We start from the raw sequence: 18,112 nt of genomic DNA on the forward strand, positions 1-18,112 counted from the left end.
TAGTTTTTCAACTCCAGAATTTCTTCTTGGTTCTTTTTCTTAATAATTTCTCTCTCTTCACTGGTATTTTCTATTTGGTGAGATTTTATTCCTATACTTTCTTTTAATTTTTTGAACATGGTTTTCTTTGGTAATATCTGAGTTATAGTCTTTGTTTAGTAAGTCTAATATTTGAATTGGAATTCCTCAAAGACAATTTCTATTGAGTGTGATATTTCCTGGGTATGGGCCATACATACTTTCCTGTTTGTCTCATAATTCTTTGTGGAAAACCAGACATTTAAAATAATATAGTGTGGCAACTATGGAAATCAAATCCCTTTCCCGCCAGGGTTTGTTGTTGTTGCTGTTTGTTTGATGACTTTCCTGGACTAATTCTGTAAAGTATATATTCTTGTAGGTGCCACTGAAGTCTGTTTGGTTAGCTTAACCAGGTAATGATTGGAAAGAGATTTCCTTAGCCTTGAACCAACAAGCCTCCCTGTATTTGCCTGAAGACTCTGTATATGTGTATGTGTGTGTGTAAGGGCATGCTTTGAGTGTTCTGGAAGTTTATAAGTCTGCCTTAGCCTTCATTTCCTACTTGTACAGAGTCTCACAGTTTGACCTTCTCGGGTCTTTCCTGGGTGTGCGCACAGCCAGGCACATGACCTTCTAGATCCCAAGGAATATATTGGAGCTTTTCAAAGTGCCCTCTGGACATCTAAATCCCCAGATTTTTAAAAGTTTTTTATCCAACCTCTTCTTTGCCTCAACTGGTATTGCCACCTCAGGCAGCAAGATGTTAAATTGTTGCAGCTGCTTTACAACAAAAGCCCTGGGGATAGGGTTTCTCTCTGCGCTAGCTCAGAGTCAGGTCAAAGACAAGCCCTGTGAATGGAGCTTTTGGGGAGCGCCAATCCTGTTTTGAGCCCTTTAGTGGCTGCTAGCCTGTTGGTTTTCTTAGCTAACAGAGTTGTGAGGCTGTTGGTTTTCAGGTCTTCCACAGGGCTTAGGAAGGGTAGATGGGAGTGGGTCAAGTTAAAAATGCCATAAAGCTTGTTGTTTTTAACTGAGACTCAGCATTTTTTTTTATTAAACAAATGCCATTTGGATTGTTACAAGCCTTAGTTTAACTCCCAGATTTCTAAAAAAGTTGATTTTAATAATTTTTGCCAGTGTTCTTGTTCCTTGTATGGAAGAGTGGATTGTCAGAGATATCATACTCCACCGTTCTGGAAGTTCTCCTGAGTGTTAGCTTTTTTAAAACAAAGCCTTTTTCCTGCTATGCCTAAACCTGTTTGGAAATTTTATATTATGATTTTCTGTGTTTCATATGTTTGATCACATAAGTGTTTAATTTCATTGTACAATTTTAATAGGATACCATTTAGTAATACATAATTGAGAATGTGTCCAAGATTTATATAATTACATGTGTATTGAATTTATGAAATTTAGGAAACTTTTTTTTTTAATCTTCTTCAGCAATGGGACTCTACCTTCTCAAACATTTCCTTCCTGTGAAGAACTAGGAACAACTACAGTGACCATGCAGAAGTCTGGTGATGTTCGTCATGATGTTGGCCAAAAGAAGAATGAAACGAATGGCATACTTCAGGTAAAGTGGAAACAAGATGTTAAAATTGGTAATAAAGATAAAAATTAGGAAGGAATAAAGAAGTTATGAAGACAGAAAGTTAGGGTAAAGATGAAGGACAAAGCACTTAAAAAGAGATGTCAGCCATATCTGTTCCCTTTAAAAAGCCTTTCAGAAGCCAGGACTGAGCCACTTGGCCATCTCTAGCTTTCCATCTTCTTTTTGTTGAGGAAGGAAGGAGGAAAGTGGGTAGTGAATGGCAGTCGTTCATCCAGTCCACAATGTCTGTCATACCCACTGACAGCCACCTTGCTTATGGTTTGTTTTAGCTTCATTCACCAGAAATAGCCCTTAATGATCAGGCACTAGCACTGCTGGGGATTTCCCAGCCCCACTTCGTTTAATGCTCACATTAAACCCATTGCTGTTGGGTTGATTCTGACACATAGTGACCCTATAAGACAGTAGAACTGCCCCATAGGGTTAGCAAGGAGTGGCTGGTGGATTTGAACTGGTGACCTTTTGGCTAGCAGCCAAGCTCTTAACCACTGTGCCACTAGGGCTCCAACACTGATATTAGTACTTCTAAATGGACAGAAATCTTAAGTACTAAGTATTCTCTTATTACTCTTCAATTTGAGAATTCTAGGCCTTAGGATATGTTGGTATAGCAGATGGCCCCAACAATAGTAATAGCTCTTGTTTGGATTATAATAGTCAATATGAGTTTTGCATGGTAACATTTTTGCCTTTTTTTTTTTTTTAAGCCAAAAGAATCTTTGATTATGTCAAGGTTTGCTGATCAGAATCCAGTTAAATTTCAGTCAACTAAAACAAGATCTATATTGAAAGATGCTGAGAAGATTTTGAGAGGAGTACAAAACAATAAAAAAGTACTTGAAGAAAACCTGGAAGCTATCATTCGGGCAAAAGATGGAGCTGCCGTGTATTCGTTTATCAGTGCTCTGTCTGCCGACAGGTAAGATAGAATATTGCCATCCCGAGGTTGTTTTATGAAGCTGTCAGCTCTGTAACCCAAACCAAACCAAATCTGTTGCCGTTAAGTCGATTCTGACTCGACTCATAGCGCCAGCTCTATAGGCTTTCTTAATTTTTTTTCCTAAGTACTTTATTTTGCTTAATGTGTTTTTAATGTTCAGAACATATTCTTTATAACCTTTGAAGATGTGAATCTTATTCAAGTGTTGGGATTCGGACATACACATGGAGTTACTGGTGGAAATTTTCTGTTTATTTTTTTCTCTCTGATCCGTATCTTCAAGGATCCACATGGATGTTTCAAACGTGTATTCTTTAGACATTGGATGAGAACTAATTACATTGGTTTTTTCTTTTCAGATGAAGGATATTGGACTACACAGTAGATTCAAAACTAGATAAGAATTAAATCTGATCAAGGTCCTGTTCTCAGGACAGTAAGTGCTAATTTAGGAAAATCCCTTTTTCTCTTTTGTAGAGAGATGTCAGAGAAGTTTCGGATCAGAAAGACAGTAGATGAGTGGATAAAAACTATTTCTGCAGAAATTCAGGTATGTCTAGAAATAAACTGAGAATTAAGTGACTTCTCAGAACATAACATTGATTCCTATTTATAAATATCACATTACACTGAAAATATTCCTTATATGTAAGTCTACTTGTAAATTCTTAATTTATCTCTATCGCCATATGTTTACAATAATTGGATTTTGTTTAACAAATGCTTATCTCAGATTATATTATGACTATCTGAAAAACTGGAGAAAGATAACTAAAATATGAATAATTGGGAGAAAAGTTAGCAAAAGCGTTTAGAAAAGAAGAGTACTTAAAAAGATATTTCAAGACAGTGGATTTAGAAGCATTGGCTTGCCAAGATAAACACAACAAAAGTATTTAAGGGGAAAACCTTCCACAAGATTCCCAAGATTACAAAAGTCAATTCCACTTTCTCACATGATTATATCCACGAAGGACACGGTATGTCTTCAGACATCAGCATTGCTGAAGTATGGGAAAACTATTCTTATTAGAGGATCAGTAATTTGAAGGAGATTTTTAAAGTTTTATACATATGGGGGAATAGACCAGACAGGGTAACCCTGCTATTTTTGTTTATCTTGGAGCCCAAAGTGTTTTTTTCCTGACTGTGAGATGTGGTTTACGTGCTTACTCACGTGGTAGCAAGATGAAGTATCAGTTTTTTTTCCATAGCAGTAAACACTGAAATATATTTTTCAAACATTGTGGTTTAAGGATATATATATCTCTAATGCAATTGTAAAGAATTTATATTAGCTACTGTAAAAAAAGAATTTTTTTTTTCTTTTTTTTTTTTACTGTATGGTGCAGCAGAAAAAAGTTGAAATAGGAGTCAGAGACTTAGAGTCTAGTTCTGGCTCTATGGCCAGCTAGCAGTATATGTCATTCTGGTACTGTGAATCCTATGCAAAATACATTTGTTTAAACCTTCAAGTAATTTTATAAGTGTTTTTTCAGAATTTTATTACAAAGTTGTTTGCTTCTCTGGAAACATTTTTTAAATTTTTGAACAGTTGCTACATTCGTATGATTCATGCAATGAAAAGTATAAAAAGGTTTTTAATGAAAAGTTGCCCTCCCACCCTTGTACCTCATCTACCATAGTTTTATGCATGTGACACGTGCTGTCTACATTTGTTTGCCACCTGTGCTCTCCGCCATCAAGGTATTTTTATAAGCACTGCTATGACATTTTTTTTTTTACATGCTCCTGTAAAAAAATAAATTACTGTAGTACACTTACGAAAATACCTCGTGGGGGGAGGGCACAGTTGGCAAACAAACATAGAAGGCACACATCATTCGTGCAAAAATATGGTACTACTTCATAACGGTCCTTTTAGTTTTTTGTTTATCCTTCCATAACATTTTTATTCATATGTAAGCCAGTATGCTTTATTTATAAAGGTGACTGCTGAACTGTATTTTTGTAACAGTAGAAAATACTGTAACATTATATACTGTAATATTTATATACTAAAATATATAAATTCTAATATATTTTGATACGAAAACACTACTGCTTGGATATATTTTAAGCACCAGTTATTTTGATTTTGATTATGTTAAGGATGAGCTCTCAAGAAAAGATTATGAACAAAAGAGATTTGATCCCAAGACTCTAAGGACCAAGAAAGCACAAAATATGAGTAAAGATATTAAAACCAACATGCAAAACAAAACTGTAAATAATGCCGTAATTCCAAGAAAACCTTCTCAAAAACAAATAGAGGAACATTTTAGATATCCACCTATGAGGAACATGCCCGCTTCAAGTTTACAGAAAGAGAGAAAAGAAGTAAGATTCTAATCTGGTTTTATGATATAGATATATTATAATTGATCATTTCCATTTAGATATAAATGATCAAATAAATATGAAAGTTTTAAAAATATGAAGGACTATATATAATGTAAACTGTCTTTAAAATATTGATCTTTAGAGTTCTAGAGATCCATAATGTGGAAGACACTGCATGAAAAATACATAGTTCCTTCCTTCTGAAATCTCATAAAGCTGAGACTCATAGGATTTTAGTTAATAGCAGGTGTATCTAGAGAGCACCTTGTATAAAAGTTAAATTCTCTGGTTAATAATACTCGGTATTGTAGTTTATCTTTGTGTGTGTATATATATATTTTGTTCATTTATTTTTCAGTTCAACAAATGTATGTTTTGTGCATTAGTGAGTATGAGACACAGTAGTAAGTGCTACAGAGGGAATTTTTTTAGCTGCTTTAACTAGGCCGTAAATGTCTTAATGTCACGTATAGGTTTTTAGGAAGATTAGTGAAGCATCTAATTCAATGCTTAGGAGTTAGTAAATGCTCAATAAATGCTAACTCTTTCTGAGGCATTTAGATTATGATAAAAGATAGGCTCAAGAATATAGAAAGACTCTATTGTTATTTTTATTGTACTTGAATGTTTTAAATATGTAAGATGTCTTTAAACATTACATTTGATACTGAAAATATACTTAGTAACGTAAGAATGTTTCTTAGGTGGATGACTTTTATATTTAATTTTCATGTTTTTTAGAATGTGTGTTTGAGAACTATATCCAGAATTTAAGGGTTCCTTAAAACAGAGGACTTTTCTCACCTGATCATTCTTACTATAGTACGTAAGCTAGAAAAAGGAGGAAAATTAGGAAATTGAGGCAAATGCATGTTAGATGACTGTTTTCTTGGTAAGTCGAATAACTTTGACTGTATACATAGGGACTTTTGAAAGCAACCACAGTGAAACAAGATGAGAATTATATGTTACAAATTTATGGAAAACCAGTTTATCAGGGCCATCGCACCACTCTTAAAAAAGGACCGTATCTCAGATTTAATTCTCCTTCTCCTAAATCCAAACCACAGAGACCAAAAGTAATAGAACGAGTTAAAGGTAAGGAACCTTCTTTTTTGTAGTAAACCTCATTTTTTATGGTATCAGTTTAATATGTAAAGTTTTCCTTTTATTTCCTTTTTATTTATTACTGATAAATACACTTCAGATTATATAATGCTTCAACTACAAACCAAACCTGTTGTCGTTGAGTCAACTCCAACTTACAGCGACCCTGTAGGGCAGGGTAGAACTGCCCCATAGAGTTTCCAGGGAGCACCTGATGGATTTGAACTGCTGACCTCTTGGTTAGCAGCTGTAGCACTTAGCCACTATGCCACCAGCATTCCATTTAATAATATAATGCTTTGGGATGGAAAAATAATTCCTTCTGTGAAAGGTGGAAAGGCTAGCTAGAACATAAAGATCAAGGCACAAGGTAGGAGTAAGTGGGAACATAGGATTAGATGGTATCTTCAGATAAAGCATTGTAAAAATTTTATTTATGAAGTGATAAGTCCTAAACAGTTTAACCACCACCTATCAGTTTGTCATATGGCGGTGGCTTGCATGCTGTTGTGATGCTGGAAGCTATGCCACCAGTATTTCAGATACCAGCAGGGTTACTCATGGTGGATGTGTTTCAGCAGAGCTTCTAGGCTAAGACCAATTAAGAAGAAAGGCCTGGCAGTCTACTTTTGAAAATGAGCCACTGAAAACCCTATGAACCGTAACAGAATATTCAATATAGTGCTGGAAGATGAGTCCCCTTGGTTGGAAGGCACTCAGAATACACACTGCCCACAGTAATGGACTGAAGTATACTACAGTTGTGAAGATGGTGCAGGACTGGATGACACTCTGTTCTGATGTGCTTGGGGCCACTATGAGCCGGAGCTGAGTTGACGGCAACTAGCATCAACAACGAACAATCTAAATTATAACCTAGAGAAACAGGCATTTCCTTGAAGACCTTGGTTCGTCATGTTCTTATGAATAGAAATGTTAGCCATATATTGTATATTATTATGAAAGTGCTTATGGGCATGCAATTTTGTTTGTTCTCAAAGATCCTTAGGTAACAAAGGTGAAAATTTTTGTTACTTTTTTTATACAATTAACATCTTTATTTATCACTGCATGTTTTGACTTATATCTACCATTTCACAGGCTGTATCTTAATATAACTGGTATATCTAAATTTAACATTGGTTAAATATTGTGTCTTCCGTTTTGGAGGCTGGAGCCTTTGACAGTTGCTTTAGTCTCCTTTTGTTCCAGAAGTTAGATGATCATATAGGATGCCAAGTTAGTCAGAAATTCTACCGATGTTATTTCGGTAAAGCATCTAGCTTGTAGATGATACTACCCTAATATTTTCTCTTATTTATTGTAACTTTGCTATCAATGTATTTAGGGTTTTGCAAGCCTTTGCAAAAAATAACTTGAGGTTTTAAAATGCATTCAACACCCCCCCCCCCAAAAAAACCTTTATCTAATAACTCTTATATTAGAACTGAGTGAGGGCCTCTGGACACATGCTCATCCTAGCACCTTGGTACTGGTACATTCACTATCTGGAGTGCTCTTCCCCCAGACGTTTGCATGGCCTGTTCGTTTTTGGTTCTCTGCTCTTAGGTGTTAGCTCCTCAGAGAGGTTACCCTTATCATTCTATCCACAGAATTATCTCCTGTCGCTCTCCATTCCCTCGCGTTGCCTTATGGTTCTTCATAGCACTTTTCACTATCTGATGTTATATTTTTATTTGCTTGATTGTTTTCCTTACTAGACTGTAAGCTCCATGAGGGTAGTTGGGTTTATTCACCACTGTTTTCCCTGTGTCTGGAACAATGCTTAGCACATACTAATCACCGAACAAGTATATTTTAAATAAACACTCAATAAATATATTCATTCTGTAGAATAAATGAATATCAGAGAACAGGATGATTAAATATAGACATGGTAGTAAAACAGTTAATTTTTCTTCTTAGGATCATAAGCGAAATGAAATTATATTTAACATTCTAGATTCATAAAATACCTTATATGTTAAATATAAAAAGTAGTTAGGAAATTATTTAGAACATATTTTAGTCCCTTTTCCTTTGTACTTTTTTCTTTACTTTTCTCAGGTTTCATGGAAATTTATCCACTTCTTCAAGGATACAATCAGCAAATTCCTAATTTTTTAAGAATCAAGATATAATTTCTATATAGATCTACTTCATAGAAATAAAAATATAAAGGGATATTAACTTCTGCAAGGTTTTAAAAGAATAGTTAAACTATTTGTACATAAATTCAAAGGATAAAGACTGGTCATTCAGAATTATATCATGAGTAAAAGTGTAACGAGAGCGTGAAAAAAATCAAATTTGAAAACTGATCATTAACTTTTTTGCACCTATGGAAAAAAAATTAATGAGTTCAGAAATACTGTCTGAACACTTTTCAGGATCTTTATTCACCTTTTTTCTCTAGTCACTATATTTATTGTATCATAGTAGCAGAACAAAATATACATCTATTTAGAGGTTGGCAAACTATGGTCTGCAGGCCAGTTGCCTGTTTTGTAAATAAAATTTTATTGGGACAATCATGCACGTTCGTTTATGCATTGTCTATGTCTACTTTCATGCTACAATGGTAGAATTGCAAGTGAGAATATTTAGCCCATATGCCTAAGCTTTTTTTTTTTTTTTTTTTAAGAAAAAGTTTGCTGACCCCTGATCGGTACTTCTGTTTCGGGGACTGTAACCTTACTGTATAGAATGAGATTTTTCAATGAAGAAAAAGTGGTTATTTCTACATGATTGGATAGCAGAAGTTCAAATGATATTTTTAACATCTACCATTGATGATTATTATAGGAACTAAAGTAAAGTCAATAAGAACACAAACTGACTTTTATACAACAAAACCTATGAAGATGGATTCTAAAATACAGCATTCCCTTACTACCCTACCTCATGTTGATCAGCAGCAGTATTTGTTTAGCCCAAGCAGAGAAATGCCTACTCATTCAGGTACACTAGAAGGTCATCTAATTCCTATGGCAATTCTTTTAGGTAAGAACCAACAAAATATATTGGAATAAAATTTAAATTAAAACATAAATGTATTTTGTTTTTACTAGTAGTAGCAGATCTTACAAAATGGCACTGAAACAATAGTCACCTTTTCTGTACGTGTTGTTTTTATTTGTCGGGAGGCCCTCAGTATGTATCTTATTCTGTGAAATAGTAATTTCTGAAATGATGAGTTTTTGCTACAGTCTCACAGAAGGCATTCTTTTAGTATTTGGTATTTTGCTGTGGGTGAAATGAAATAAAAGAGTTGGCACGTCATGGGCGTTCATAGTAAGTCAGTGGTTTTGACTGGCTTCTTACCATCCTTATATATCAGGGAAAACACTTTAAAGCACCTTTTATGTACTTTTGAATTGTGCTGTGATAACCAAAAGTTATATGGTTGTGTATTTCTGTTTACTTACTTGAGGTATCTCATCGTGTTAAAAATTGAGCTAGTCATTTTAGCCCTCATACCAGCTCTTCAAATCCAGTTAGCTATTTATTTTAGTATCTTTGTTTTTCTTCCTTAATTTTGATGGATGATTTAAATATGAGTTTTTTTAACGTAAGAGATAATTTTTTATTTTTGGTATTGTATGTTAATGACATGTCATCTTGCTAGCTAATATCTGTTCAGAAGTGCCTTCTAGTACTATAATGGCTAACACAAAGTCCTTACTGGATGCCAGATACAGTTCTAAGCACTTTACATATATTAACTTGTTTAATCCACCTTATAAAGTTGGTGGTGTATACTAATTTTATAGATGAGGAAGCTGAGGCAGAAAGGGGTTAAGTAAATTGTCAAAGGAAATCTGGCTTTAGAGTCTGTGCTTTTAACAAATACACTGTATGGCCCCTTTTTACTTTGAAATTTAGGAAACAAGTGAAACTTTTAGAGTGAAAGCTAACAAGTTTCTGACAGCTATGATAGTTGCCAAGTAAATGGCTTACATGCTAAGTCAAGCACTAGAGTTTTGTTGCTGGTTTTATTGTTTCTGAGGAATTTATTTCATTGTAGCTCTGTTACAATTTGGGAATAAAAATAATACAAAGTAATGCAGTATACTTTAGTCCTGGCTCTGCACTTACAAACTATTAGCCCTTGGGTAAATTACATCTCTAAACCTATGCTCATTAAAATGTGAATAATATTAGTACCTCATAGGTTTCTTTTGAGGATTAAATTAGATAGCATATGTGAAGTATATATAAGTGCCTAACGAATGTTAGTCACTGCTAAAAGGATGACATGGTATGTTGACAGTGGTAATGATGGAGGGAAAGGTGATTGTCAGATAGTACTTTCATATGAGAATTTAGCCACAAAGATCTAGGTAGTGTATTAAATCTTCCTATTTATATCTGAAATAGTTGACTCATTTTCTTTCCCAAACTTCTTAGGACAAACTCAGAGTAACAGTGATACCATGCCGCCTGCTGGAGTAATTATAAGCAAGCCACACCCTGTAACTGTGACTACTTCTATTCCTCCATCATCTCGAAAACCAGAAACCAGTGTAAAGAAACCTAACATAGCAGTTGTAGAGATGAAGTCAGGAAAGAAGGATCCTCCTCACCTTACTGTACAGGTATGTCAGGGTTCATGAGCTGAAATTTTTAAGGAAAATTCTTTGGTTTAATGTTAGTACTTAAAATCTGTTATACTACTTCTTGAAAATTTTGATTTCTCATCTTTCATTTTTAAAACTGTGATATTGATGTGATGTCTCTATCCTTGTTCTGCATGGTTTGAGCCAGTGATTCATTTCCAAGTGACTGGATGATATTCCAAAGGAAACAGTTTAGCAGTATATTACAATTAGTTTTAAAAAAAAAGAGTTAACGTGTGTGACGTATAATTAATATTTCAAATTTTAAAGAAATACATTGAATGAATGGAGAGAAAAACGTATAAATTTTATATGTGAAGACTAAATATTCAAGTTGTGAACTCTTCCTAAGTTGCTGTATAATTTTGAATAATGTCTAATTAAAAAAGTATTTTAGTACTTGAAATTTAGAGTAATTTTGATATCTGAAAGAATAAAGGGTTTAGAAAAGTTAAAGGGTATTGTCACTGATATAGTAGTGTAACAGAGTTTTTTACAAATAGCCTGTTACTTAAAAAGAATGTAGTATGTGATGAAGACTTCACAAATGGATGGGAAATGCAAGGATTATTATAAATAAAATAATGTAATAATTGGTTAGCAGTGTGGAAAAAGATGACTTTTAGACTCTAACCTCCTGCCATGCACCAAATGAGATCCAAATAGGGAATAGGCTAAAGTATAATTATAAAAGAGCATAGAAGAATTAGAAGATAATTGGATGGAATTTTTATAAAAGCTGAAGCTAAGCCTAGATATGAGAGAAGGAAACTTAGATATGATAGAAAAATAGATTCAAATCTATAAAAATCTAAAACAAATACATAAAAAATTCTGAAAGGAAAACAACATACTGGGAAAACATAGAAAAGGAATGTACTAGTAAAGGATTTTAACTTTTATATATAAAGATCTCCATTAAAAAAAGAAACTATATAGATGCAAATACAGAAATATTCAAAGGACATGAATAAGAATGTACAGAAGAGAAAATATAATTTACAAGCAAGCAAATTGAACAGTTTAAATCTTGTTCCTAGTCAAGATAATGCAAATTGAAATCACAATAATGCACCTACATTTTTAAACTGTTAACACTGAAAAAATCATATTATCTAATTTTGGTAAGCTTTGGATAAAACTTGTAATTGATTATGCATTTGATGATATAAATAGGGGACATAAAAAAATTGCATTTTGGCAGTTATTACCAAAAACCTTGACTATTCATACCTTATGACTAATAATTCAAAATTTGGAAAAAATATATATGTAAAGAACGTTTTAGTAGTAATATTTATGATAGTGGAAAAATTGGGAACATCCTAAATATTTATCAATAGAAAAATGATTAAGGCATATATATTTGTTAAAATATTATACAATCACTTAAAAATATAATTATCAAGTCTATGGCAGCTTGATAAGGTGCTTACGACCTAATAACATTGAAAAACCAGGCAAGAAAACTATTTTAGATTTTAGCTATGCACGGATCTAAAGGATGTTGTGTGTTTCGCCTTTATTTTCCAAACTTTGTAAAATATGTTTTTATAATTTAAAAGTTTTGGTATTGGCTTCACAATAAAGAATTAAAGGGCCTTTTTTTTTTTTATATATATATATATATATATATATAGTGGTTTAAGTGAAAGTTTACATTCAAGTTAGTTTCTCATACAAAAATTTATATACACGTAGTTCCTCTCTGGGTACTGTGATAGCTCATACCCCCTTTCCACCCTGGATTTCCAGGTCCATTTAACCAGCTCCTGTCCCCCTCTGCCTTCTCATCTCGCCTCCAGAGAGGAGCTGCCCGTTTAGTCTCATGTATCTACTTGAACTAAAAAAAAGCACAGTCTTCACGAGTATCTTTTTATGTCTTATAGTTCAGCCTAATCTTTGTCTGAAGAGTTGGCTTCGAGAATGGTTTTAGTTCTGGTTTAACAGAGTCTGGGGGCCATGTGTTTCTGGGTTCCTCCATTAAGTCTGGTCTTTTTGCTAGAATTTGAGTTCTGCACCCCACTTTTCTCCTGCTCCATCAGGAACTATGTTGTTTCCCTGTCAGGGTGGTCATTGGTGGTAGCCAGGCACCGTCTAGTTCTTCTGGTCTCAGGCTAATGGAGTCTTCCGGTTTATGTGGCCCTTTCTGTCTCTTGGGCTAATATTTTCCTTATGTCTTTGGTGTTCTTCCTTCTCCTAAGAATTAAAGGGCATGTTTTGCTATCAGTATATAGATTGACAAATACAGATGTTTGAGTCAAAATGATGAGCAAAGTGATACTCTGTTCTGTTTTAGGTATTACCCAGCGTGGATATTGACAGCATTTCAAATGGTAGTATTAGTGTCAGTCCATCTCTTCCTAGTCCCGAAGAAGCATCTTCTCCTCCTTTGAAAACCTGGATACAGGTATTTTTCAAATTGTGTCATATTATTTTCAGGAATGTCTGACTACAGATTTTAACTAACGCTATTCCATGTACACCTAAACATAAAGAAAATGAAAATCCTTGCAGCTAGACCGATAAACAAAAAACATCATGACAGATGGTGAAGAAATTGAAGCTGTCATTAATTTCATTCTTTTTGGATCCACAATCAATGCCCATGAAAGCAGCAGTCAAGAAGTCAACCAACATAATCCATTGAGTATATCTACTATAAAAGGCCTCTTTAATGTATTAAAAAGCAAAGATGTCACTTTGATAACTGAGGTGTGCCTGACCCAAGCCATGATATTTTCAGTCACCTCATATGCATGTAAAAGCTGAACAATGAAAAGGGAAGTCCAAAGAAGAATTGATACATTCAAATTACGGTGTTGGCAAAGAATATTGACTATACTGTGGACTGCCAGAAGAACGAACAAATCTGTCTTGGAGGAAGTACAGCCAGAATGCTCCTTAGAAGTGAAGATGGCTAGACTTGGTCCCACATACTTTGGATACGTCATCAGGAGGGATTAATTGCTGGAGAAAGACATGATGCTTTGTACAGTAGGGGGTCAGTAAAAAGGGAAGAGACCCTCAGTGAGATGGATTGACACAGTGGCTGTGACAGTGGGCTCAAACATAGCAACAGTTGTGAGGATGGTTCAGGACCAGGCAGTATTTTGTTCTATTGTACAATCTGAGTTGGAGCAGATTCAGTGTCACCTAACAATAACAATCCATGTAAAGCCTTGCATCATAATCATGGTCTATAAACAATAATTTAGGTTTTGAGGAAAAATTTAAAATGAATCTGGAAATGCTTATAAGCTTGAAAAAGAAATTTTGTTTCAGATCCTTACATTTATAAACATTCAGATAGTGGTAATCCTCCTTAGTGTAACTTTTTGATAGCTTGAGTCATGAGACTCACGTGAAAAGAATTTCTTTCTATCTCTTTGGAGAAGAATTTTGATTTAAATGGGAATTAAATGGTAATGTTTTACTAAATGTGTATTTTAGAGTGATGATTGCAGTTCATGTTTTGGGCATGCTACTTTGTGATTATACTATTGACTTTATGCAAAAATATGCATGTGTTCTTGGTATTTATTTGCTGATGAATAATGAAGTTATGACTTTACTACATGGCAAAATTGCATTGTAACTTTTCCCAGATTTCATCTATTGTAAGCAAATTTGGCTATTGAAGGATACAGTTGTAAGGAAAGAACACCAACAATCTCTCATAATGAGATATAATAAAATAGAACTGACCCTACGTGGTTATTTGTGCCTAATTTAATTTTTTATCAGTAATATGTTTCACCAAAAGTTTATTGAAAAGTATATGAGTACAAATAATCATTTTATCTTTCTAAATCATTTTATTTTATTTTATATCTGTCTGTGAGTTTGTATATGTGTACATATACCCACATACAGATATAAACACTTTATCATAACTCTAGGAGAGAAATCAGTTATATTAACCTGCTGATCAATTGACTTAAGTTGCATTGTTGACAGATTCCTTGACAGAAAAAATGATATATAATTTTTTTATAGCTATTGAAATTTAATGGCTTGAGGATTAACTTAGATTTTATTCACCAATTAAATCAATTCAGAACATGATATTAAAATAAAAATGTGGAAGTAAGGCCTTGTAATTACAAGCTCATATTATGGGTGGAAATATGAAAAATTATGTGTAACTTTCAAAAAAAAGATTTAAAGCAGCAAAAACTCTGAAAATGATTTTATAGACTGCTGAAATTACGAAGGTGGATGAAGAAGAGGTGAAGTTTCCAGGAACTAACTTTGATGAAGTAATTGATGTCATACAGGTAACAAAGCTTAGAAACCCATAAGAAATTATTTTTCCATTAGTATTTTTCCATGTGGTTGAATATCTTTTGACTCTAAGTATTATGCTAAAGTGTTCTGAGAAACTTCTTTTTACTTTTCAGTTGAGTATACTTCTGTTTTTAAAAACTAGAAGGTTATTCTATAGTACAGTATTATCTTTATCTGTATCACCTATCTGCTTCCATTAAACTTAATGATTGTTAGCTGTTTCTCACCTAGATCTTGTTTCTCTTGCTTCCTACTGTCATCTTCTTTTTCATTTCCTTTAGCTTCTCTGACTCCAATTTATCTTTTCTTCACTCTATTACATTTATCTCTTTCAATTTAGGACTCGTGGAGAGGTCACTAGTTGATCTGCTGTGATACCTTTGCATTGAGGAAAAAATTTGTGAGGAGCATAAAATCAAGGAAAGGGTAGGGGTTATAGCAGAAAGAGTTATAGACATGATAGGAACAGTAAAGTAGAAGGAGAGAAAATATAGGAGGAATTAAAAAATAAAGAATGGGATAAAAGATCATACCCCAAAACAAACAAACAAACAAACCCATTGCCATCGAGTCAATTCTGACTCATAGCGACCCTACAGGACAGAGTAGAACTGCCCCACAGTGTTTCCAAGGAGCGCCTGGCAGATTCGAACTGCTGACCTTTTGGTTAGCAGCTGTAGCACTTAACCACTATGCCAAAAGATCATACAGCAGACTTTAAAGAAGACATTTGTTCAGAGCTTTCAGAGCTAAGACCAGTTTTGTTAATCATAAAATGAAACCTTATTTTAGAGTATGAAAAGGTATGCAGTATATTAATTTTATTTGCCCCCAGCTATATCTTTTCATACGGCCTGCACATAAGTGTCTTGAAAGCAGGAGTCTTATAATTATTTTTATATTCCTAATGCCTAGGAAAGATGTTTAACTGTTTGTTCAAGGTACAAGTAAAATAAACAGTTATAGAAATAGCAGGATTTGGAATTCAAAGACAGGTGTTCCTACCCTGGCTAAACCATTTATTAACTGTGTGACTTCATTTTTATATGCAATAATACTGAGTCATATTTTTTAAAGAGTTTTGACTTTTTTTTAAAGACCCCTAACTTTTTTTTTTCTCCATCACTCGTCTTTCAGTTTGTCATTCTGTGGTGGCTTTCATGTTACCGCAATACTGGAAAGCAATGACACTGGTTTTTCAAATACCAGCAGGGCCACCCTGGTAGAGAGGTTTCAGTGGCGCTTCCAGACTAAGACAGATTATGGAGAAGGACCTGGCAGCCTGCTTCTGAAAAAATTCGCCAGCAAAAACCTTACGAATAGCAGCAGAACATTGTCTGATAGAGTGTGCAAAGATGAACCCCTCAGGTTGGAAAGCACTTAAAATATGACTGGGGAAGAGCTGCCTCCTCAAAGTAGAGTTGACCTTAATGACGTGGATGAAACAGAGCTTTTGGAACCTTCATGTGGCATGACTCAAAATGAGAAGAAACAGCTGCAAACATACATTAATAATCGGAACATGGAATGTATAAAGTATGAATCTAGGAAAATTGGAAGTCATCAAAAATTAATTGGAATGTATAAAGATCAATATCCTAGGCATTAGGGAGCTGAAATGGACTGGTATTGCCATTTTGATTCAGACAGTCATGTGCTCTACCATGTCAAGAATGACAAATTGAAGAGGAGTGGCGTCGCTTTCATTGCCAAAAAGAACACTTCAGAATCTGTTCTGAAGTACAACGCTGTCAGTGATAGGATGATATCCATACGCCTACAAGGAAGATCAGTTAATATGACTGGTATTCAAATTTATGCACTGATCATTAGTGCCAAAGATGAAGAAATTGAAGATTTTACCAACTTCTACAGTCTGAAATTGATTGAATCTGTAATCAAGATGCACTGACAATTACTGGTGATTGGAATGCAAAAGTTGGAAACAAAGAAGGATCAGTAGTTGAAAAATATGGCATTGGTGATAAAAATGAAGGTGGAGTTCACATGATAGAATTTTGCAATTTGAATGACTTTTTCACTGCAAATACCTTTTTTCAACAGCATTAACGGCTACTATACACATGGACCTTGCTGGAGGGAATACACAGGAACCAAATGACTACACCTGTGGAAAGAGACTTTGGAAAAGCTCAATATCATCAGTCAGAACAAGGCCAGGGGCTGACTGCAGAACCGACAATCAGTCGCTCATAGGCAAGTTCGAATTGAAGCTGAAGAAAATTAAAACACGTCCACGAGAGCCAAAGTACAGCTTTTAGTATACCCCACCTGAATTTAGACACCATCTCAAGAATAGATTTGATACATTGGACACTAATGACCAAAGATCAGATGAGTTGTGGAATGACATCAAGGGCATCATACATAAAAAATGCAAAAGGCGATCAAAAAGACGGGAAAGAAAAAAGGCCAAAATGAATGTCAGAAGAGACTCTAACTTGTTCTTGAATGTAGAGTAGCTAAAGTGAATGGAAGGCATGATGAAGTAAAAGAACTCAACAGAAGATTTCAAAGGGCAGCTAGAGAAGACAAAGTATTATAATGAAATGTGCAAAGACCTGGAGTTAGAAAACCAAAAGGGAAGAACATGCTTGACATCTCTCAAGCTGAAAGAATTGAAGAAAAAATTCAAGTCTTGAATTGCAATATCAAAGGATTCTCTAGGCAAGATATTGAATGACACAGGAAGCATCAAAAGAAGATGGAAGGAATACACAGAATCACTGTACCAAAAAGGATTGGTGGTTGTTCATCCATTTCAGGAGGTAGCATATGATCAAGAGCTGATAGTATAGAAGGAAGAAGTCCAAGCTGCACTGAAGGCATTGGTGAAAAACAAGGCTCCAGGAGTTAATGGAAATACCAACTGAGATGTTGGAACGTTGGAAGTGCTCATTCATCTATGCCAAGAAATTTGGAAGGCAGCTACCTGGCCAGCTGGCTAGAAGAGATCCATATTTGTGCCCATTCTAAAGAAAGGTGATCTAACAAAATGGAAATTATTGAACAATATCGTTACTATCATATGCAAGTAAAATTTTGTTGAAGATACCTCAAAAATGGTTGCAACAGTACATTAACAGGGAACTTCCAAAAATTCAAGCCAGATTCAGAAGAAGACTGGGAATGAGGGATATCATTGCTGATGTT

General features: G+C 34.4%; 1 protein-coding gene across 13 annotated transcripts in view; it reads left to right on the forward strand.

Annotated features, from left to right (window-relative positions):
- The window catches only part of KIAA0586 (KIAA0586 ortholog), a 142,298-nt gene that overhangs the window by 20,024 nt on the left and 104,162 nt on the right, over positions 1-18,112 (forward strand). For 11 of the 13 annotated variants that reach the window (XR_007518854.1, XR_007518855.1, XM_049897391.1 and 8 more), the window contains 9 exons: positions 1,468-1,600; positions 2,347-2,558; positions 3,057-3,129; positions 4,692-4,919; positions 5,846-6,020; positions 8,835-9,032; positions 10,440-10,627; positions 12,948-13,058; positions 14,848-14,928. Coding sequence is in view for 11 of the 13 variants with exons in the window: in XM_049897391.1 (XP_049753348.1) it covers positions 1,468-1,600; positions 2,347-2,558; positions 3,057-3,129; positions 4,692-4,919; positions 5,846-6,020; positions 8,835-9,032; positions 10,440-10,627; positions 12,948-13,058; positions 14,848-14,928 (1,399 nt within the window). In the remaining 2 variants the exon portion in view is untranslated. The remainder of the gene's footprint in view (positions 1-1,467; positions 1,601-2,346; positions 2,559-3,056; positions 3,130-4,691; positions 4,920-5,845; positions 6,021-8,834; positions 9,033-10,439; positions 10,628-12,947; positions 13,059-14,847; positions 14,929-18,112) is intronic. The other 2 variants (XM_049897396.1, XM_049897398.1) reach the window with 2 other exon arrangements.

The sequence above is a fragment of the Elephas maximus genome, chromosome 10 (genome assembly GCF_024166365.1).
Source record: "Elephas maximus indicus isolate mEleMax1 chromosome 10, mEleMax1 primary haplotype, whole genome shotgun sequence".
NCBI lineage: Eukaryota > Metazoa > Chordata > Mammalia > Proboscidea > Elephantidae > Elephas > Elephas maximus.